Source organism: Urtica dioica, chromosome 7 (genome assembly GCF_054948205.1).
Source record: "Urtica dioica subsp. dioica isolate 48M chromosome 7, U.dioica_male_clone48M_v1_H2, whole genome shotgun sequence".
Lineage (NCBI taxonomy): Eukaryota > Viridiplantae > Streptophyta > Magnoliopsida > Rosales > Urticaceae > Urtica > Urtica dioica.
In genome coordinates this window covers 44,217,495-44,240,517 of record NC_142762.1, presented here as the reverse complement: position 1 = coordinate 44,240,517, position 23,023 = coordinate 44,217,495, and the positions used below count along the sequence as shown (strand labels likewise).

The window sequence follows — 23,023 nt, the reverse complement described above, 5'->3', positions numbered from 1 at the left end:
GGTGAGGGCTGCGGTAGAAAGAGAAAATGAGAATGTGTTTGTTTGTGTGAGTGGAATCTAAAAAGCTTGACAAACAAGATACTGAGAACTGAGAAGAGTAGTGTGATTGAGATTTGAGAGAGAGGAACGCGTGGCCATGCAAAAGTGAAAAAGGCCAAAACGTGGGGAGAGTTTGAGGTGTTGGGGAAGCGTGCCGTTTATCGCTGCCACCGCCGATGTGGTGCTGATTTACTATTAACTGTAATAATTGTAATTTGGAGAGAGAATTAAATATTACATTAAACTGACTGATCACTTATATTAGATATGTTTAGACAAATTATAAGCAAAAGCAAGCAAGCTTCAAGTGTATGAGTAGTAATTACTAATGATCTATTATGCACACTGAGTTTATTGTCTATTATAATATATGATAATGGAGATTGATAAAGAATACAGTGGTGTCCTCCACGTGAGTGCGGAGAAAGATTGGAGTCGTGATGAAAAAAGAAAAATGATATAATCGAGATATTTAAAATTGTGTAATCATGATTTATGTTTGACAAAAGTATTGTCTTTTTTTTTTTTAATGAATATTATAACATAAAATATCAAGTCAAGTATTGAAATATGATCTCATAACGTATTTCCACACTTAAATATTAAGTCGTAATGACGCATGTATCCCTATCTTTTATGCATGGTTGTGTTTATGTTGTTTAGCCAAGCCAACTAGTAGTAGTAATGTAAACTCATAATTGGCGGAGAGAGAATATACCACCTTTTATTTTGAGCTCGAAGCTACTACGTCATTACATTGCAACTTGTTTGTAACTCGATCGGGTTCCAAATTCTTTGTCACGTGATATTCATTTAACCCTCGCTTACGTACTATGGACTTTTAACTCTTAGGCTCCGTTTGGAACCCGGAAAATATGAGAGAAATTGAAAATTATAGAGAATATGAAAATATGAAAGAAAATAATAGAAAAAGTCAAAATTCTAATTTGTGTTTGGAAGTTATGGAAAATATGAGAGAAAATTGACGGGAAAGTAACGATGAGACCAGGGACGGAGCTAACTCAGGTCAAGAGTGGGCCCCCCTCAAGTTTTTTTATTTACATTTTTTTCTCATTTTTAAAAAGTTTTACATTTTTTACCCTAAAAATTTTACACTTTTGACCCATTTTTTAAAAAAAATTTCATTTTTACTATGAATTTTTTAAATTAGCCCCCCTAATTTTTTTATTTACATTCCATTTTTAAAAAGTTTTACATTTTTACCCTAAAAAATTTACAATTTTGACCCTTTTTTTAAAAAAATCATTTTTACCATGAATTTTTTTAATTAGCCCCCCTCAAATATTTTTATTTACAATTTTTTGCCAATTTTAAAAAAAAAATTACATTTTTTACCCTAAAAATTTACACTTTTGACTCATTTTTTTTAAAAAAAATTCATTTTTACCCTATTTTTTTTTTAATTAGCCCCTCTAAATATTTTTTTTCAAATAAGCCCTCGTATTTAGCTTTTCTGGCTCGATCTCTGGACGAGACACACAAATGTGATCCCCTCATAGACAAATTTGGAGAGATTCTCATTTTCCATTTGATTTTCGAAGGAAAATGAAATCCTCATTTTAGTTATACACTTTCCAGCATATTTTTTTTCCACCCTATTTTCCTCAATCCAAACAACCTAAGTAAAATAAAAGGGATTCCCATTTTCATTTCCCTCGTATTTTCCGGGTTTCAAACGGAGCCTTAATGTCTGGTTGAAAACTATCAAAAATAAAAGGAAAATACTTTTTGGCACGTTTCACGACTTGAAACGATCCACTCACAAGTTGAAAAAACAGAAAATTAAATAAATAACTAATTTAAATATTTGATATTGCTAAATAGTCAACGTTTAGTAAATCTTAGATAAATAATCGTAAATAATGACATTACCTAATATATAAAGTTGACTATTTATCTAATATTTTCGTCTGTAAATACATAAAAATGATTATTTATTTAAGATTTATAAAATGTTGACTATTTAGCAATATCAAACGTTTAAATTAACTATTTTCCTAATGGATACGCATTAAAAAAATTAATACCTTTAACTTACGCATTAATATATTTATATTTATATATACATGCATTCATATATTTATGTGTACGATTTGCTAAAGCCATTCATTTCAGGTCATCAATATTGCAAAGGTAAATGAGTGACAATTTTTTTTTCTTCCTGTTTTCATTGCAATATAAAAAAATATTAATGAGGTTTATATTATTTTTTGTTAATTAACATAGTTTTCCAAGTTTACTTCTGAATTGATATAGTTAATTACTGTAAATTTTCGTTAATTGATGTTAACTCTTTGTTTGTTTTTTTATGGTATTCGAGTTTTTTCTTTCTTTGGATTTGTGTATATAGAGTTAATTAACTGTTTTCATTGCAATATAGAAAATATTACTGTTTTCTATGGTTAATAATTATGTATACATTATAATCCGATTTTTCTTTGTAATTTTTTTTTTATTTTTAACTCATCTTTTTTAAAATAAAATTGATTGATTTTTTATTAGGGAATTAGTTACATAAATGCGGTTTTTGAAATAGAACTAATTGATTTCTATTTTTTAGTTAATAATTGGCAATGACTATTTAATAAAAACTTTTGAAACGTTAGCAAAATTCAAATTACAACGTTTCGATATGGCTAATTTGCTAGAATGTTTCATCACTCTCATTTTATTTTTATTATTTCTAGTCTAATAATTACATTCAAAATATTTTTCAAGCAATAAAATAAATTTAAATACGTATAAATTATATTTTGTAATTTTATTTATGATATTTGATGCATTTTGGATATTTTGTGTCAAACAAAAAGATGTAACATCTGCAATGAAACTATATGCCTAAACATGATAAATAAATACTAATATACCTATTAAACTATTCATTTTAATAAAAATAGTTTTTCTTATAAATTATTGTATAAAACATCAAGTTTTCATTAAAATAAAACTAAATCTTACAAATTAAGTAAAACTCAAAAAGGTGAATTATTCATTAAATATTACATTTGTAAACACAAAAAGATTGGTTTCATTAAATTGATTTGAGTATGCTTCTTGCCTTGAAACCAATCTTTCAAAAATGTTATAACCTCGACTATTTTGGAAGCTGATTAAAATAGTTCGATGGTGTTCGATAACACGGCCATCCATTTGTACTCTTTTCACCACTTCAAGACATGAAGAGTACCATCTATCATCGTGATCAGCCTGACCCAAACTCACCCGAACTTATTAGGGGCCTTAAGCGAATTAATATTTTGGAACCATTCGATAATAGTAAACATTTAAATAAAAAATAAAAAAAATTATATTTATTTTAAGTATATATATAATATATTATTTAAAATTTTGGGTTCAGCCCAATCAAAGTTCCTAGGCATGAATCTTGTTCGTCTATAGTTAGCCCCGACTCTGATCGTGACCCATATTCTTGTTGAATTATAGAGGTTGATCTCAATAGGAGACTGTCCTAAAATTCATGATCTTGGAGATTATTGTGGAGATGCTTGATCGACAAGCCATCACGTGATTGATGATTAAGTTTGGCGATGAGTTTTGACCACGTGATCAGAGGATGTGTACATCCTATTGTAATCCCTGAAAAGTGAAAGTATAAAAATGTAAAAACCATCAACCGCACTTTAGTGATTAACAATACGTTAGCTTGCCCATCAAAAGAACTTATTTTTAATGACTTATAAACATGTAAATATTCCTTAAAATTACGAAGGAAGTCTCAAAAAGTATGGAATCCATATATAAAAATTTATTCCTCCGCACCCCCATTACTTTTATATTTTTATTACATATTAGTAATAAGTTGTTCCAATATTGTATAGTCTTTATGTTGATGAAAATGATCCGCATGCTCTTATACATAGAATGGAGAACAAGATGCGAAGTGTGTGAATAAGTGGAGGATAAAAGAAATGGATTATATGCAAGAAGAATTTGTCCAAAAAAAATAAAAAAATAAAAAAATAGAGACATCACGAACGATTTTGTTCTATGGGTCGTTGGATACCTCCAACAGATCCATGATCCAATGACTCAGGTAAAAAATGATTATTTTTATTAAAACGATCGGAATGGATGATAGCAATTCAATCCATCCATTATGTTATGTAAACTAAAAATATGGTAACATATAATTCTACTCCAAAAATACTAGAGCTGACAAATTATATTTTGAAACTGGAGTATACAAATGGTGGGAATTCCGACAATTCCATGCCAATTAGCTTATCACCAATTAATATAGGAATTTGTTACAACTAATCATTCATCAAGCCTTTTTTTTTTTTTTAACTAAAGTTCCATTATATTAAAAAAAATCCATGAAATCCTCAGTAAATTAATTAACTAAAAAAATAATTTACATTTTGATTAATTAATTTAATGAGAGCTTGGTAGACTAGTTTTTTAATAAAATGAAATTTCAACTATTTTTTAAAAAGATGATAGTTTATTGGGCAACTGATATAAAGTATTTCTAAATGTAAATACTATTTGTTGATTTGATGGTTTTTCTCTTTTTTTCCAAAAAAAAAAAATAATTTACATCAAAATAGTATTACAATCATAAAAATAGTATTACAGTATCTTTGAAACTATTGCGTTTGGTTGGTATGTGTTATATATTATATTCACATATGAAAAAAAAAAAAAAAAAAAAAAAAAAAAAAAAAAAAAAAAAAAAAACTAAAACCACCTCACAAGTACATACAAATTAATATAGAATACACAATGCGATTTCGTTTTTAAAAGTTTAAAAACCTTTCTCTCTCCTTCGGAAGCGTCTCTCTCTCAAAAACAGAGTAAAGAAAACCCTAGCTTCGCCAGCCGCCGCCGCCTCCTGGGCTCCGGCCTGGGAGGTAGGACGGTTGCTCGCGAGGTGAGCATCGGCCTCGGTAGCATCTCTTCACTGACGTGCGCAGCTCTAGGTGGCGTTTCTTCCTTCGTCCTTGCATCGGCTCAGCTCATCGTTACTCTGACGCGCCGGCGGTTCCTGGTGCTCGGCCGTGGTGAAGACCTGGGAGTCGCTGGGGCTGGAGAAGCAGGGACCATGCTCAGGTCTCGGATCTGAGAACGGTTTGGCGGCTTCGGTGGGTCTATGGTTCGCAGGTGGCCTCGGTGGCTTCGGTGGGTCTGTGGTTCGCAGGTGGCCTCGGTGGCTTCGGTGGGTCTGGTCTCGGATCCTTCGGTGGGTCTGTGGTACGCAGGTGGCTTCGGTGGGTCAGGTCTCGGTGGCTTCGGTGGGTCAGGTGGCTCCGGTGGACCGGTCTCGGATCTGAGAACGGTTTGGCGGCTTCGGTGGCTTCCTCTGTTTTTCTCTCCGACTGGAGTGATACGGAAGAGTATGCGGTGAGACTCCGAGCTAAGGATGGGAGAGACGTGGCTGAAGAGTTTTTCGGGTGCAGAAGTGGTCGGATCTGCCGATTTGGTTGTGTTGTGTTTTTACTTAGTTATGCTTTATGTTTTTATGCTAGTTAGCCCATGTTGCGTTGTGTTTGACTTGGTTTTTCTTGGACACGGATTAGCCGTTGTCCACTATCTCGTTGTGGATTTCCTGTTAGGTTTTGTTCTATACAGGTGCATCTTCTTCGTGGTCATCAAACCGAGGTTGAGTGGATCTTTCCATCTACCAATTTTGGTTTTGTTGAAAGAGCCCTATGTGTGCTCAATTACTGTGCTCGTCGTTCTTCCACTTGTCGGAAGCATGCACAAAACGTGCGATTACCGGAACTTAGTGTTAGTTTCACTTCGACTTAGGTTTGAGGTGTTCCATGTACTAAGGTGTTTTTCTCCTGTATTGATGGATTTTTACCCAATTTTAATGGAAAATCCGTGACTTTCAAAAAAAAAAAAGTACATACAAATTATTAATGTAACTGGTGACTGATTTTTAAAATATAACCTCTAATACCGAAATTTGGTATTCATATAACTGGTGATTGACTTTAAAAATATATAAATTTTAATACCAAAATTGCCCCAACTTAAATGGTTATGCCTAATTACATTCGACCATTACATACCGAAAAATTGCCCCAACTGGTGACTGAAATGAACTACCTTCATTTCATACCTAATTACATTCGACCATTACATACACATTTAACACTACTAAATTAAGACTAGCTAATATCTAAAGGGTGGTAATAGTCGACATAACATAATTCATAAAGAATTCAGCATCATCACTACCATCGTCGTCACCATCATCATAATCATACTCATCATAACCAAATGCACCACCTTCATCAAGGAAATCAGCGTCATCACTAGGATCATCAGAATCAAACTCGCCATCTTCATTGTCAGAAAAAATCGGAGAGTCGTCCAGCGAATCCCCAGGAAGACGCAACCGCTTAACCCGCTCGACGCATCTTTTCCATATTTGCCCTTTCAAGCTGACATTGCGAGACTTGCGAAGGTCAAGCGACTCGAGGCCGGGACAGCCGTCGAGGATCGCTCCCAAGCCCTTGTTTGTCAAGAAGTTGCGGATGAGCTGGAGGCTTTTCAGCCCCGGCATGTTCTTCCCGATCGCGACCGCCTCTTCATTTAGCTCGTCTTCTTCGTCGGCATGAAAGCCTAGCCATTCAGTAGCAGAGTTCAGCTTGAACGCTTTCAGATGAGGGCATTTCTGACCAATGGCTCCGATAGTCTCTGTCCCAAACGAGCATAGCGTGAGATCGAGCTCCAGCAGTGATGGAAGCTTTTCAACGGCCTTGATCAACCCCTTGTCTGAGACACAAGAGCATTGGATGAGACTTAGGCGTTCGATTCGGCTTGATCTGTTTAACAATGTAGACTCAAGAAAGCTACACAGAATAAGCATAACACAGTCCAGATTTTTACCACACACTGAACAAATCGAAAGAAAATATGTCATTTCATGGACAATATATAATTAGTCGAAAAGAAAATATCAACATCAACTAATAATGATTAGTCTTTTATAAGCATCTGGATTTATATTTAACAACAATGACGGTGATATCTATAAGATCTGAAATTGATGTACTAATTTGTTCATATTTAACCATATTTAAATACTGAACTTCCATCCCAAGACTTTCAGAACGAAATGAAAACCTGTCGGAGATATAGTCGAGAAGATCGTCGTCCGCTGCCAAATGGATATTGACCTCGACGGCTTGGCCACAACTCCGATCAACAGCTCGGCGACAAATCTCAACCGCGAATCTTCTGACAAGATCAATTCTCATCCAGATGAGAGGGACAACATCAATTCTCTTCCAGACGAGAGGGTCTTTCGAGACCTCAAGCCAAGCCTTGCACACGAACTGAGCGCTTATTAGGATTTCCACCGCCGTCAGACGGGAGAGGATCGACGCCGTGACCTCTGGTGGAAGATCCACCCAGCTCCACCGCGCCGGAGAAACCATGGACGATCAAGTTCCGACCTGGTCAATTTGTTTTTTCTTGCAGGGTTTGTAAAGAAAATTGAAAAAAAAAAAAAAAAAAATCGTTGTTCGTAATGTGTTTAGACTTTTAAACTGTCATAAAGCCTGCATAAGAAAATCAGGGAAATTAACTGGGCCTGGGTTGTAAAAATACACAGTTGTACTTCAATAAAACCCAATTTCAATATTTTGTCCAAATTTCATTGACGTGAAACAAAACAAAAAATGATATTCAGTTTTTTACTTTTTTATTACTAAAAAAGTATATGCTAATTTTCAATGTTTCAATAATTTAATATTTTAATTTGAAGTAACGTTAAAATAGATATCAAATAGATTTAATTTTTTGTAGTATAAAAATATAATAGTTACTTTTTTAATGTATATAAAATTTATACACAGAGATACTAATATTTCGATATGGCTAATTCAAATTCAAATTACAACGTTTCGATATGGCTAATTTGCTAGAATGTTTCATCACTCTCATTTTATTTTTATTATTTCTAGTCTAATAATTACATTCAAAATATTTTTCAAGCAATAAAATAAATTTAAATACGTATAAATTATATTTTGTAATTTTATTTATGATATTTGATGCATTTTGGATATTTCGTGTCAAACAAAAAGATGTAACATCTGCAATGAAACTATATGCCTAAACATGATAAATAAATACTAATATACCTATTAAACTATTCATTTGAATAAAAATAGTTTTTCTTATAAATTATTGTATAAAACATCAAGTTTTCATTAAAATAAAACTAAATCTTACAAATTAAGTAAAACTCAAAAAGGTGAATTATTCATTAAATATTACATTTGTAAACACAAAAAGATTGGTTTCATTAAATTGATTTGAGTTTGCTTCTTGCCTTGAAACCAATCTTTCAAAAATGTTATAACCTCGACTATTTTGGAAGCTGATTAAAACAGTTTGATGGTGTTCGATAACACGGCCATCCATTTGTACACTTTTCACCACTTCAAGACATGAAGAGTGCCATCTATCATCGTGATCAGCCTGACCCAAACTCACCCGAACTTATTAGGGGCCTTAAGCGAATTAATATTTTGGAACCATTCGATAATAGTAAACATTTAAATAAAAAATAAAAAAAATTATATTTATTTTAAGTATATATATAATATATATTTAAAATTTTGGGGTTCAGCCCAATCAAAGTTCCTAGCATGAATTTTACTCGTCTATAGTCAGGCCCCGGCTCTGATCGTGACCCATATTCTTTATGCATTGTAGAGGTTGATCTCAATAGGTGACTATCCTAAAATTCATGATCTTGGAGATTATTGTGGAGATGCTTGATCGGCAAGCCATCACGTGATTGATGATTAAGTTTGGTGGGGAGCTTTGACCACGTGATCAGAGGATGTGTACTTCCTATTGTAATCCCTGAAAAGTATAAAAATGTAAAAACCATCAACCGCACTTCCAGTGATTAACAATACGTTAGCTTGCCCATCAAAATAACTTATTTTTAATGACTTATAAACATGTAAATATTCCTTAAAATTACGAAGGAAGTCTCAAAAAGTATGGAATCCATATATACAAATTTATTCCTCCGCACCTCCATTACTTTTATATTTTTATTACATATTAGTAATAAGTTGTTCCAATATTGTATAGTCTTTATGTTGATGAACATGATCCGCATGCTCTTATACATAGAATGGAGAACTATATGCGAAGTGTGTGAATGAGTGGAGGATAAAAGAAATGGATTATTTGCAAGAAGAATTTGTCCAAAAAATAATAATAATAAATAGAGACATCACGAACGATTTTGTTCTATGGATCGTTGGATATCTCCAACAGATCCATGATCCAATGACTCAGGTAAAAAATGATTATTTTTATTAAAACGATCGGAATGGAAGATAGCAATTCAATCCATCCATTATGTTATGTAAACTAAAAATATGGTAACATATAATTCTACTCCAAAAATACTAGAGCTGACAAATTATATTTTGAAACTAGAGTATACAAATGGTGGGAATTCCGACAATTCCATGCCAATTAGCTTATCACCAATTAATATAGGAAGGGACTTGGGAAAATATCATGAGTATCCCTCGTGTTTAATCGAAATGCGAGATTTATCCCCTCTATTTTTAAAAATATCATACATATCCCTTCAGTTTAATATAAATTACATATACATCCCCTAAAAAATGTTATATTACAAATATCACAATTTTTCGTTTATTTTTTACAAAAAAATAATTTGAACTCCCCAAAATACCCTTAATGAAATAATTTTTTATTTTTTATTCTATACAAAAAAAATTAAATTAAAAAATTTCTTTATAAAAAGTTAAGGATTTTTTTTATAAAAAGAGATTTTGATTTTTTTTAATAAAATAGTAAATAAATATTTATTCTATTAAGGGTATTTTGGGGAGTTCAAATTATTTTTTTTGTAAAAAATAAACAAAAAAGGTGATATTTGTAATATAACATTTTTTTAAGGGAGATATATGTCATTTATATTAAACTGAAAGGATATATCTGATATTTCTAGAAATAGAGGGGATAAATCTCGCATTTTGATTAAACACGAGTGATACTACAGATATTTTGTTACAACTAATCATTCATCGAGCGCTTTTTTTTAACTAAAGTTCCATTATATTAAAAAAAAATCCATGAAATCCTCAGTAAATTAATTAACTAAAAAAATTAATTTACTTTTTGATTAATTAATTTAATGAGAGCTTGGTAGACTAGTTTTTTAATAAAATGAAACTTCAACTATTTTTTAAAAAGACGATAGTTTGTTGGGCAACTGATTTAAAGTGTTTCTAAATGTAAATACTATTTGTGGCTTTGATGTTTTTTCTCTTTTTTCCCAAAAAAAAATAATTTACATCAACCACCATTAGACTTCTTGTACTATTTTACTACGATCACAAAAATAGTATTACAGTATCTTTGAAACTATTGCGTTGGGTTGGTATGTGTTATATATTATATTCACATACGAAAAAAAAAAAAAAAAAAAAAAAAAACTAAAACCACCTCACAAGTACATACAAATTATTAATGTAACTGGTGACTGATTTTTAAAATATAACCTCTAATACCGAAATTTGGTATTCATATAACTGGTGATTGATTTTAAAAATATATAAATTTTAATACCAAAATTGCCCCAACTTAAATGGTTATGCCTAATTACATTCGACCATTACATACCGAAAAATTGCCCAAACTGGTGACTGAAATTAACAACTTCATTTCATGCCAAATTACATTCGACCATTACATACACATTTAACACTACTAAATTAAGACTAGCTAATATCTAAAGGGTGTAATAGTCGACATAATTCATAAGGAATCCAGCATCACCACTACCATCGTCGTCATCATCATCATAATCATACTCATCATAACCAATAGCACCACCGGAAATCAGCGTCATCACTAGGATCATCAGAATCAAACTCGTCATCTTCATCGTCAAAATAATCCTGAAGCGGAGAGTAGTCGAGCGAATCCCCAGGAAGACGCAACTGCTTAACCCGCTCGACGCATCTTTTCCATATTTGTCCTTTCAAGCTGACATTGCGAGACTTGCGAAGGTCAAGCGACTCGAGCCCGGGACAGCCGTCGAGGATCGCTCCCAAGCCCTTGTTTGTCAAGAAGTTGCCGATGAGCTGGAGGCTTTTCAGCCCCGGCATGTTCTTCCCGATCGCGACCGCCTCTTTATTTAACTCGTCTTCTCCGTAGGCATGAAAGCCTAGCCACTGAGTAGCAGAGTTCAGCTTGAACGCTTTCAGATGAGGGCATTTCTGACCAATGGCTCCGATAGTCTCTGTCTCAAACGAGCATAGCGTGAGATCGAGCTCCTGCAGTGATGGAAGCTTTTCAACGGCCTTGATCAACCCCTCGTCTGAGACACGAAAGCATTGGTTGAGACTTAGGCGTTCGATTCGGCTTGATCTGTTTAACAATGTAGAATCAAGAAAGCTACACAGAATAAGCATAACACAGTCCAAATTTTTACCACACACTGAACAAATCGAAAGAAAATATGTCATTTCATGGACAATCTATCATTTTTGTGCGAAAGAAAATATCAACATCAACTAATAATGATTAGTCTTTTATAAGCTTTAACAACAATGACGGTGATATCTATAAGATCTGAAATTTATGTACTAATTTGTTCATATTTAACCATATTTAAATTACCGAATTTCCATCCCAAGACTTTCAGAACGAAATGAAAACCTGTCAGAGATATAGTCGAGAAGATCGTCGTCCGCTGCCAAATGGATATTGACCTCGACGGCTTGGCCACAACTCCGATCAACAGCTCGGCGACAAATCTCAACCTCGAATCTGCTGACAACATCAATTCTCTTCCAGACGAGAGGGTCTTTCGAGACCTCAAGCCAAGCCTTGCACACGAACTGAGCGCTTTTTAGGATTTCCGCCGCCGTCAGACGGGAGAGGATCGACGCCGTGACCTCTGGTGGAAGATCCACCCAGCTCCACCGCGCCGGAGAAACCATGGACGATCAAGTGCCGACCTGGTCAATTTGTTTTTTCTTGCAGGGTTTGTAAGGAAAATTGAAAAAAAAAAAAAAAAAATCGTTGCTCGTAATGTGTTTACTTTAGACTTGTTAGAGTAAATGAGAGAGAAATGAAACCAGAATAGCTGCCATAAAGCCTGCATAAGAAAATCAGGGAAATTAACTGGGCCTGGGTTGTAAAAAATACACAGTTGGACTTCAATAAAACCCATTTCAATATTTTGTCCAAATTTCATTGACGTGAAACAAAACAAAAAAATGATATTCAGTTTCTTATTTTTTATTACTAAAAAAGTATATGCTAATTTTCAATGTTTCAATAATTCAATATTTTAATTTGAATCAACGTTAAAATAGATATCAAATAGATTTAATTTTTTTTGTAGTATAAAAATATAATAGTTATTTTTTTTTATGTATATAAAATTTATACACAGAGATACTTATAGTTTATATTAGAAATTATACATGCAAGTATATTATACCGCTATACACGTATGCAGGTGGGTCGCACCTTAGACATCAGCGGCCGCTGATGCCACTGATTATCGCTTATTATTAATAAGGATTAATAATAGACGACTTGAATTGTCGAGGGTGAGATTCTTGAATTGCTTTGGGTCAGTTCTGAGCTTGAAATCAATATTTTTCTAGTGTTACAACATCTCCATTTCGGGAGCTAATTAAATTAGTTCAATATAATTCGACAACATGGTTGGCGCTACTAATGGTGACCTTGGAAAATTTCCTTTGTACTCTTATCACCAATTCAAGACGTCAAATATGTTGTCCATCATCGCTTCTCGTCGCGTTGAATTGTAAGCATCGGGAGACGATTTTAAACTTTGTGAAGTCGATGATCTTGGAGACAAACAGTGGATATGCTTGTCCGGTACGCCGTAAAACTATCAGAAAGACGTCCTCACGATTGATGATTGTGTGTAGCGAGGTGCTTGGACTTCCTATCATAATCTCTGCAAAGTTCATAAAAAATATTGACCGGCTCTTTAAGTCTCTAGTGATGAAGTGGAACGTAATCTGATTCATCAAAATACACATTTTCCACTGCTAATTTGACAAACTATTTCAAGTCAAAATCATGCTATAAAGAAAACCTCCAAAAAAATACACGCCTCGTTACATCCAAGAGGTATCATTATATATACATTTGACACTACTAATTTAGTAACTAAGAATACTTTACACTACTATCTAGAGGTTGTAATAGTCTTTCACGCAAAAAAAAAAAAGAAATGGCTGTCATAGCCAATATTAGTATCATCATAAGTTCATAACCAAAAGCACCATCTTCATGATTCATCGAGATCACCATCGAAATCATCTTCAAGAAATTCACTGAGATCGCAATGTGGGTAATCTATCATATTACCATACGAACCATCATAAAAAAAAGATAATCACTAAGAGCATCTTCGTCGTCCCAACCAGTCGAAAACGGATAGTCCTCAGTCGAGATCGAATCCTCAGGACGATGCAACTGCTTAACCCGCTCGACGCATCTTTTCCACACAACCTTTCAAGCTGACATTGAAACATTTTCGAAGGTCGAGTGACTCAAGCCCGGGACACCCGTAGAGGATCGCTCCCAATCCCTTGTTTGTCAACATGTTGCCGATAAGCTGAAGGGTTTTCAGTCCCGGCATGTTCTTCCCGATCGCAATTGTCACTTCGTTGCACTTGTACTCTTCTGTGTCCGAGCTTACCTTGCCCAGCCAAGAGACCAGCTTCAAGGCTTTCAGATGAGGGCATTTCTGACCCACGACTGCGACATTCTCTGAATCAATCACGACTAGCGTGAGATCGATATCCTCAAGTGATGGAATCTTTCCGACGGCCTTGATCAACCCCTCGTCTGACACACCATAGCATTGGATGAGCCTTAGGCGTTCGATTCGGGTTGATCTGTTTAACATTGTAGAATCAAGAAAGCTTCACTCAATCAGCATTACACAGTACGAATTATTACCACAAACTGAACAAATCAGAAGAAAAGATTGCATTTTTATGTAACTAGTCTAAATCTACAACGACTTGTGCAAAAGAAAATATCAACATCAACGAATAATGATTAGTCTAAATCTTTTTCAGGAACAAATATTGACCTCGACGGCTTGGCCACAACTCCAATCAAAGGCTCGGCGACAAATCTTCCCGTCGAATCTGTCGACATCGATTACCTTACAGACGAGAGGGTCTTTCGAGACCTGAAGCCAAGCCTTGCTCACGAACTGAGCGCTCTTTAGGATTTCTGCCGCCGTCAGATGGGAGAAGATCGACGCCGTGACCTCCCGAGGAAGATCCACCAAGCTCCACAGCGCCGGAGAAACCATGGACGATCAAGTTCCGAGGTTTTCTCAAAAAGTTTGAAATCAGCGGGAAGAGGAAATGGCTCGAGCGTATTTTCTTCCACGTGTCGTCTTGTACCACGATTGAGGGACTGAATTGGAAATAGAATCGTGCCTGGTTCTTCCGCCGGTGGCTCAAGAGTGGTGAGCTACGTTTGGTGCTCGGAATGTGTTTAGACGAGAGAGAAATATGCCGCGAAAGGCTGAATTTGGAAAATTAGAAATCATGGAAATTCGCCGGGGCTGGATTGGTAAAATTCAAAGTCGGGGTTCAATAAAACCCAACTTTAATTTTTTTTTTTTTTTGGGTCCAAATTCCATTGACATAAAAAAAATATATAATTAACCTCTTAAATTGTTAGAACTTTTTAAGAATTGATTAATATATTTTTGAAACACACACTTAAATAATTTTTTTACTGTAAAAATACTTAATGTTGAGTTTCTATTGCTCTATTAAATAAGTCAGTTAAATTTGATGGAAATGCCCGTTGAAGCCTTAGATTAAACACAATTTAAAAGAAAAAAAATTAAATTAACTAAGCATTAATAATATCATTTTTATAATTAAATGACTTTAATATTATAATTAAGCATTAATGATATTACTAAAAATCTTTTTAATATTAAAAAAAACTATTAAGGATTTTTCTAAAAATGATCTTATTAATGCTTGATTAATTTTAATAAATATATATTAAATCATTTTCTAAAAACGTTCTATGTTGTAATTATACCATTTATTGATTACGCCTACGTGTATTTCTGGTATTAGCATCCTGTTTTCTTATATAATCTCTGAATGCAAATGTCATTTATCATTAGATTTTTTTTTTAAAATATACATCAACCACCATTTGTGCTCTTCTCTTATAATTTGAAATATATCATTTTACTACGACCATAGAATTAGAACCACTCCACACTGAAAAATAGTGCATACAAATGATTCATACTATTGGTAAATTGATTTTCAAATATTATAACCTCATAATCGTCCAAATATAGCCAAATGGATCTATCCCCCACAGAGTTTGAGCGGGAAAAATTAGACAGAAAATAAATTATAGGGAAATATCTAAGAGGTGTAATAGGTACCATCATCATCATCATCATAATAAAGGCAACCATGGTCAATATTCTCAAGAAATTCATCAACATAACCAAACTCCAGTGGAGTCGGAGGCAGAGAGTTGCCGGGAAATTCCGTAGGAAGACGCAACAGCTTGACCCGCTCGACGCATCTTTTCCATATTTGCCCTTTTAAACTGAGGTTGCGACAGTTGCGAATGTCAAGCGACTCGAGCTCGGGACAGCCGTCGAGGATCGCTCCCAAGCCCTTGTCTGTCATGAAGTGGCCCATGAGCTGGAGGCTTTTCAGTCCCGGCATGTTCTGCCCGATCGCGACCGCCTCGTCATCGCACTCATCTGCGTCCTCGGCTCGAACGTTCCGCCAAATCGGTATCCTGTTCATCTTGAACGCTTTCAGACGAGGGGATTTCTGACCGACGGCTCCGATAATCTCTGGCTTGATACACCATAGCGAGAGATCCAGATCCTCCAGCGATGGAAGCTTTTTCACGGTTTTGATCAACGCGTCGTCTGACACAGCATAGCACTGGATGAGCCATAGGCGTTTGATTCGGTTTGATCTGTTTGACAATGTAGAAACGAGAAAGCAAAACCAAAATTGCAACATCAATGATTAGTCTAATGCAGGTCATCCTCTTTTGAAAGATTCTGGATTTATATTCAACAACAATTCTATATATAAGATCTGAAATTTCTGTACTAATTTATTCTATTCCTTTCCAAAGACTCGAACAATGATCTCAGAAAAAAAAAAAAAAAGTAGACCGAGATGAATACCTGTCGCAGATATATTCGAGAAGTTCATCGTCCGCTACGTCACGGATATAGACCTCGACGGCTTGGCCACAACTCCGATCAATGGCTCGGCGACAAATCTCGACATCGTCGACGTCGATTATCTTCCAGACGAGAGGGTCTTTCGAGACTTCAAGCCAAGCCTTGCACACGAACTGAGCGCTCGTAAGAATTTCCTCAGCCGTCAGCCGAGAGAGAATCGACGCCGTGACCTCCCGCGGAAGATCCACCCAGCTCCGCGGCGCCGGAGAAACCATGGACGATCAAACCCCGAGGTTTTCTCTTTAGGGTTTATAAGAAGCGGGAAGAGAAAATGGTTCGAGCGTATTTTTCTGCCACGTGTCGTCTGGTACGTCGGTTGAGGAACTCAATCGAAAACGAAACTAGTTGATTCGAGAGAGAAATGAAACCAGAATTTCTTTCATAAAGCCGCACAAGAAAATCAGGGGAAATTAGCTGGGCACAATACATGGGCTTCAATAAAACCCAACTTCAAATTTTTGTCCAACAATACCTTTATATCTCTGTTTTTACTTTTAATTTTATTAATCTTTTTCATCACTTTATTATTCTTTCAAGTCAAATAATTACATTCAAATCATTTTTCAAAGTATCAAACACGTTTTGCTATAGATAAAAAAACACGTTTAAAAATATATTTTGTATTAAAGGGTGATTTGACTAAATAACCGATTTAAACTTTTGCAAAATAGCCAAATTTTTCTTAAGATTAGAAGAATAATCAAAATGTGCTAAATTAAGTTCCAAAAAAAAAAAATTGGTAATATGATTAATATTTTTGAAAGTGATAAATTACTTATAATAATTGTCAAAAAATTTAATCATGTAGTAAAAAAATATTTGACAACGTAATTTTGGCTATTTTGATGAAAGTTTGAAACTTTGACTATTTTGCTAATCAATTAGTTTCAAATATTTTATACATATTGGATATTTCGTGTCGAACCAAAAGATGTAACATATGGTGGTATCTAGTATAGTCTAGTTCGTAATTGCATATCACCTCCAAAATAGAGTTTGTGGGTTCAATTCTATTGACGTCAAAACTACCCTTACAAAAAAATATAATGTATGCAATGAAACCATATGCCTACACATGATAAATAAATACTACTAAACCTATGAAACTATTGATTTTAGTAAATAATATATATTTTTTTTTATAAATTATTGTATAAAGCATCAAGTAAATAAAACTAAAAAAAAAGTAAATTATTCATTAAATGTTATATTTGTAAAATCATTAGCGAGATATTCTTGGATTGTTTTGGGTTTGCTTCTTGGCTTAAAACCAATCTTTTGAAAGTGTTATAACCTTAACTAGTTCGATGGTGTTCGATAACTCGGCTATCCTTTTGCACTATTTTCACCACTTCAAGGCATGAAGAATGGAGAACTAGATGCGAAGTGGGTGAATAAGCGGATGATTAAAAAATTGGGAACATTTATAAGAAGAATTAAGATGCGCAATTTTCTAAATAAAGACGTCGCAAACGACTTTGTTTTATGAATCATTGGATCTACAACGGATCCAAGATCCAACGACCCAAATAAAAAAATAATTTTATCATCAAAACAATCATAATGGACGATTATATTAATTCCATTATGTTATGTAAACTAAAAATATAGTACATAAAATTATATTTCGTAAATACTAGAGCTAGAGCGATAAATTATGTTTTGAAATTGAAGTAACAAATTGTCGGAATTCCTACCATTCAAAGGTTATCACCAATATTACTATCATCCTATTTTCTAATAGCATTTCTATATGTAAATAATAATTATTGATTTGATGATTTTTCTCTTTTTAAAAAAAAAAAAAATTACATCTTCCACCATTAGAGCTCTCGTACTATTTTAATACGATACGAGAAAATACTTGCAAATATTTTGTACAACTTGGAAGTGCAATACATGCATCAATATTACATTCGTAGAATATATATAATGAGTAGCCTCGTAGAATTCATTTAGTTTTGTTTATATGCAAAGTCCTTCTCGACTTAAAAGTTTAAAAGAGCTAGTATGACTTAGATGTTTGACGAGTCCACTTTGACTAAGAAGTTTGAAGAGCTAGTATGCACTAGAAGTTTGCAGAGTCCACACTCACAATCCTTGCCTCCAAGACTTTTGGAGCCATGCTTGATTATAACAAAGAGTGCTCTCGAGCGAGAAAGACGGGATACATTAGAGTTGGACGAGCGTAAGAATTATGTATACATTAGATCATATACATTAGTGTTGTATATGATCTAACTTGGCTATGTACATATATATGTGATCTAATTTCTATATTGAGAGTGAAAAAATCAGCAGCGCCGGTCAGTCTAGGCGTAGAAGATTTGCCAAACCAGGATAAATCCTTGTGTTGTGTGTTTTCATTGTTTGAGCTTTGGTGTTCGAGTTTAAGTGCATTTCAAGAAACCGGTTCTTGTTGGCATTTCTAGACTAGCTGGTTCTTGTTTGCAACAATACAATAGACATGAAATTATAAACGCATCATGTCCTTGCGACACCGTCTTCCTATAAATAGAGGACTCTCAATCACTAAGACCGACCGAAATGTACTTTTATTTTATCTTCTAAACTTTTCATTTTCTAAAATCTACTTGATATAAAATGATAATTGAATATTGAATCAGGTACAATAATATGATATTGCAAATAATAAGTTTCTTGCACATGCAACACTCTTATATCATTAGTAATCATACAAAAATTATATTTGTAGCTAAACAAATTTGCAAATGACAAATTACTTTCTAATAAACTAGCATATGAAATGTTGATTTGTGACAGAAATTTCAAAAGAAACATAAATTCTACTTTCGGGTTATAATACCAACGGAAAAAAAATACACATTAAAATTGAAAAATAACAAAAAGAATTCGTAAAATTTATTTTGTGGAAATTTTAAATCTCGACAATGATGGCCCGGCCCCATATTATATTTTAGGGGGCTTTTATATAATTTTTAGAGAATATTACTCTATATCTATAGATATAGAGTAATATTCTCTAAAAATTATATAAAAGCCCCCTAAAATATAATATGTAAATTTTGTGTTAGTGTCCTAAGTCATCTGCTCCTATCGGATTATATCATGCATGCAATATGACCATATCATCAAATCATATAGAGAAAATCTCCCACATCATTGACATCAATACAATTTAATGGCAGTAAATACAATTTCCGAACCCCCAATTGTAACCGTTTTCCTTCTTATTCCCTTCCCGGGTAATTTAAAAAAAAAAAAAAAACAATGGAGCCTCATCCAGTGAAAGAACAACTCCCCGGAGTTCAGTACTGCGTTAACAGCCCACCGCCATGGAGTTCGTACATTCTTACATATATATATATAATAAATTTATTCTAAATATATATATATATATATATGTCGGTTTTGTAACACAGTGTTGTTCTGTTTGGAACGTGTAGTTGAAGCTGTGGTTTTAGGGTTCCAACACTACGTGCTCTCTCTGGGCATCACCGTTTTGATCCCAAGCATGATCGTTCCCCAGATGGGAGGCGGTGACGTAAGCACACTCGATTCAAATAAGGAATGTATAAATAAATACATAATTGACACGTAGATTTGTCTTTATAAAGTGTTTTGTGTTGTTTTTTTCCCAGGCCGAGAAGGCAAAGGTGATCCAAACCTCTCTGTTCGTGTCTGGGCTAAGCACTCTGTTTCAAACTTTCTTCGGGACCAGATTACCGACCGTTGTCTTGGGTTCGTACGCTTACGTCATTCCCACGATGTCGATAGCTTTGGCCGCAAGATACGACTCCATTCTCGACCCCGAAGAGGTTCTCCTTCTTCTTCGAGAGCATCGTCTCGTTTGAGATTTTGATGTCTTTTATTTTTTTTTTATTGTATTTATCTCGGCAGAAATTCTTGGAGACGATGAGAGGGGTACAAGGTGCTCTGCTCGTAACGGCCTGTTTTCAAACCGTAGTGGCTTGCTTGGGATTGTGGAGAAATGTCGTTAGGTCAATTTTTTTAATTTATTTTTTTTAATCGTTCATTGTTTTTTTTTTTTTTTTTTTCTGATAAATTAACTGGTTTAGGTTGTTCTGTCCTCTCACCATTGCTCCGGTCATTACTTTCACCGGACTTGGACTCTACCACCTTGGATTCCCTATGGTAAATTATTAGAAATTTCAAATAAAAAACACATAAATTCATCAATTTATTTATTATATATATTTTTGTTTGCCTTAGCTTGCGAAATGTGTTGAAGTGGGGCTTCCAGAGCTGGTCATCTTCGTCTTCGTTTCACAGGCAAATTAAGCTCTCATCGAACGCAACGACTATTTTGATTTTTTTTTTTGTCCGGTCCATTCCATTGGCTTGTGTTCTAAATAAATATTTTTTGTTGCGACTTTCACTTCAGTATCTTCCTCAACTTTTGAATAAAAGGGCTCAAATGTGGGAGAGATATTCGCTGCTTTTGTCGGTGTCGATCGGGTGGTTGTACGCTCTCACTCTCACGTCCACCGGAATTTACCATCGCAAACCCGCCAACACTCAGATGAGTTGCCGAACCGATCGCGCCGGACTCATCACCACAAGCCCTTGGTATACATTAAGCCACAAATTGCAATTAGGGGAAAATTGACGAACAAAAAAAAATCCGGGGAGCAAATTTAAAAAAATCATATAATTTTAAACTAAAAATTGATAAATTTTGAGGTACAAATTACAATTTTTAAAAGTTTGGGGGACATTTTCCCCCCTATTCTGAGTCTCAGTATATATATGTTAAATTTTCATATAGCTTATTTTGAGATGAAACTTTATGATACTTTAGTTACGCAGGTTTTACATACCTTACCCGTTTCAGTGGGGAAAGCCGACTTTTAACGCCGGGGAAACCTTTGCTATGATGGCCGCGTCTCTTGTCTCCCTCATTGAGGTATTTTATTTAACTTTCAGCTTATTTAAAAAAAAATTAATTAATATTTGAAATATTATTTTATGCTATATTGTAGTCGACTGGCACGTTTCATGCCACGGCGAGATATGGAAGTGCGACGCCGGTTCCACCTTCTGTGATTGGCCGGGGAGTTGGCTGGCTGGTGACAAATTATTATTATTAATATTATGAATGTTTTTTAATTTAATTTTTGTTGCTTTGTCGCTTAATGGCTATGTCAATTTTCGAGTCTCAGGGGATCGGGGCTTTACTCAACGGCATGTTTGGATGCCTGACTGGAACCACTGCATCAGTGTGAGTCATAATTTGAATAACTCAAACCATTTTATTATTTTGAGTTTTGACAACCATATTTTTAATCTTATTTTTTGCTTAATTGCTTGTTTGTGCAGCGAAAACGCGGGTTTATTAGCGTTGACAAAAGTGGGAAGCCGAAGAGTAACCCAGATATCCGCCGGCTTTATGATTCTCTTCTCGCTCTTCGGTATATTTTTTCCTTTTTCCTTTTCATTTCTTGGCTAGACAGCGAAAGACTCTTAACGACCGATTATCGTTTATTCGAGAGCAGGAAAGTTCGGTGCAGTTTTCGCTTCGATTCCTCTGCCAATACTTGCAGCTTTGAACTGCGTTTTGTTTGGTTATGTCGGTATGAATCTTCTTCACTCTTTATATCTCACATTGTGTATGTATTGTGTGTAATTTTTCACATCTTTAAACTTACTTATTGAACTCTCTATGATCATGGCAGCTTCTAGTGGTATGGACTTCCTACAATTCTGCAACTTGAATTCATTCAGGACTAAGATCATACTAGGCTTCTCTTTCTTCATGGGAATCTCGGTACCACAATACTTCAGAGAATACCATTACCACGACCATTCCAAGCTCGGCCACGTTCACACACGCGCTCGATGGGTGAGCCATAAATTATCTATTCATTCATTTATTTATGCTTTCGCGGTAACTCGAACCCAGTAATTTTTTTATTCACTTTTTTTACTGAGCTCAAAATAAATAAATAAATAAATGCAGTTCAACGACGCGGTGACTGTGTTGTTTATGTCACACACCACCGTGGCGGCTTTAGTGGGATTGATATTGGACTCTTCGATAACCCGTGAAAGCGATTGCGTCGGAAAAGACAGTGGTCGAAATTGGTGGGACAAGTTCAAATTGTACGGCGCAGATGTCCGAAACGACGAGTTTTATGCCCTCCCTTTCGCTTTGGATAGGTTTTTCCCTTCCATTTGACATTTTGGGCAAAAATGTATGTCGTTTCTTTGGTTATTGGTTAGCAATAAATCAGAACTATTTATTACCTATTAAATCTTATGACTCTCGCAATTGTTACTAATAATTTTCACATATCATATCATGTGCGTAGGTTTAATCGAGAATTCTAAAACTCGATAAATAGAATTGAAATACTTGAATAAAATCACAAAAATTCTAAATTTGATATAATTTTTGGATAGGTTTTTCCCTTCCATTTGACATTTTGGGCAAAAATGTATGTCGTTTCTTTGGTTATTGGTTAGCAATAAATTGTAACTATTTATTACCTATTAAATCTTATGACTCTCGCAATTGTTACTAATAATTTTCACATATCATATCATGAGCATAGGCTTAATCGAGAATTCTAAAACTCGATAAATAGAATTGAAATACTTAAATAAAATCACAAAAATTCTAAATTTGATATAATTTTTACACCAAACGATATACTAATT

The 23,023-nt window shown here is 34.4% G+C and overlaps 3 protein-coding genes and 1 pseudogene across 4 annotated transcripts; 1 reads left to right on the top strand and 3 right to left on the bottom strand.

Annotated features, from left to right (window-relative positions):
- Window positions 1–5,986: 5,986 nt before the first annotated feature.
- On the bottom strand, window positions 5,987–7,574 carry LOC149391965 (putative F-box/LRR-repeat protein 9). The gene is made up of 2 exons (XM_089620480.1): window positions 7,159–7,574; window positions 5,987–6,857 (listed from the first exon to the last, which is right to left on the bottom strand). Exons 1-2 carry the CDS (start codon window positions 7,470–7,472, stop codon window positions 6,209–6,211), a joined length of 963 nt encoding a protein of 320 aa, XP_089476606.1. The 5' UTR covers window positions 7,473–7,574; the 3' UTR covers window positions 5,987–6,208.
- A 3,165-nt stretch (window positions 7,575–10,739) lies between these two features.
- LOC149391964 (putative F-box/LRR-repeat protein 23) lies at window positions 10,740–12,178 on the bottom strand. The gene is made up of 2 exons (XM_089619517.1): window positions 11,761–12,178; window positions 10,740–11,469 (listed from the first exon to the last, which is right to left on the bottom strand). The coding sequence occupies exons 1-2, from the start codon at window positions 12,042–12,044 to the stop codon at window positions 10,914–10,916; spliced, it is 840 nt and encodes a 279-aa protein (XP_089475643.1). The 5' UTR covers window positions 12,045–12,178; the 3' UTR covers window positions 10,740–10,913.
- A 936-nt stretch (window positions 12,179–13,114) lies between these two features.
- LOC149391963 (uncharacterized) lies at window positions 13,115–16,817 on the bottom strand (annotated as a pseudogene). The gene is made up of 5 exons (XR_016300166.1): window positions 16,301–16,817; window positions 15,511–16,083; window positions 14,291–14,634; window positions 14,189–14,249; window positions 13,115–13,988 (listed from the first exon to the last, which is right to left on the bottom strand). The product of XR_016300166.1 is annotated as an uncharacterized LOC149391963 (transcript).
- A 2,786-nt stretch (window positions 16,818–19,603) lies between these two features.
- Window positions 19,604–22,541, top strand: LOC149391962 (Xanthine/uracil permease family protein). Its single transcript, XM_089619516.1, has 14 exons — window positions 19,604–19,682; window positions 19,789–19,886; window positions 19,984–20,160; window positions 20,243–20,343; window positions 20,422–20,497; window positions 20,576–20,635; window positions 20,748–20,932; window positions 21,173–21,269; window positions 21,346–21,432; window positions 21,526–21,584; window positions 21,683–21,774; window positions 21,859–21,936; window positions 22,039–22,205; window positions 22,323–22,541. The coding sequence occupies exons 1-14, from the start codon at window positions 19,613–19,615 to the stop codon at window positions 22,539–22,541; spliced, it is 1,566 nt and encodes a 521-aa protein (XP_089475642.1). The 5' UTR covers window positions 19,604–19,612.
- The last annotated feature ends 482 nt before the right edge of the window (window positions 22,542–23,023 follow it).

Coding starts and splice junctions, on each gene's coding strand:
- LOC149391965 (XM_089620480.1), bottom strand. CDS start 7,472: ATGGTTTCTCCGGCGCGGTGGAGCTGGGTGGATCTTCCACCAGAGGTC. Junction 6,858..7,158: donor CTCGACTATATCTCCGACAG/GTTTTCATTTCG, acceptor ATTGTTAAACAG/ATCAAGCCGAATCGAACGCC.
- LOC149391964 (XM_089619517.1), bottom strand. CDS start 12,044: ATGGTTTCTCCGGCGCGGTGGAGCTGGGTGGATCTTCCACCAGAGGTC. Junction 11,470..11,760: donor CTCGACTATATCTCTGACAG/GTTTTCATTTCG, acceptor ATTGTTAAACAG/ATCAAGCCGAATCGAACGCC.
- LOC149391962 (XM_089619516.1), top strand. CDS start 19,613: ATGGAGCCTCATCCAGTGAAAGAACAACTCCCCGGAGTTCAGTACTGC. Junction 20,498..20,575: donor ACCACCTTGGATTCCCTATG/GTAAATTATTAG, acceptor TGTTTGCCTTAG/CTTGCGAAATGTGTTGAAGT. Junction 22,206..22,322: donor TTCACACACGCGCTCGATGG/GTGAGCCATAAA, acceptor AAATAAATGCAG/TTCAACGACGCGGTGACTGT.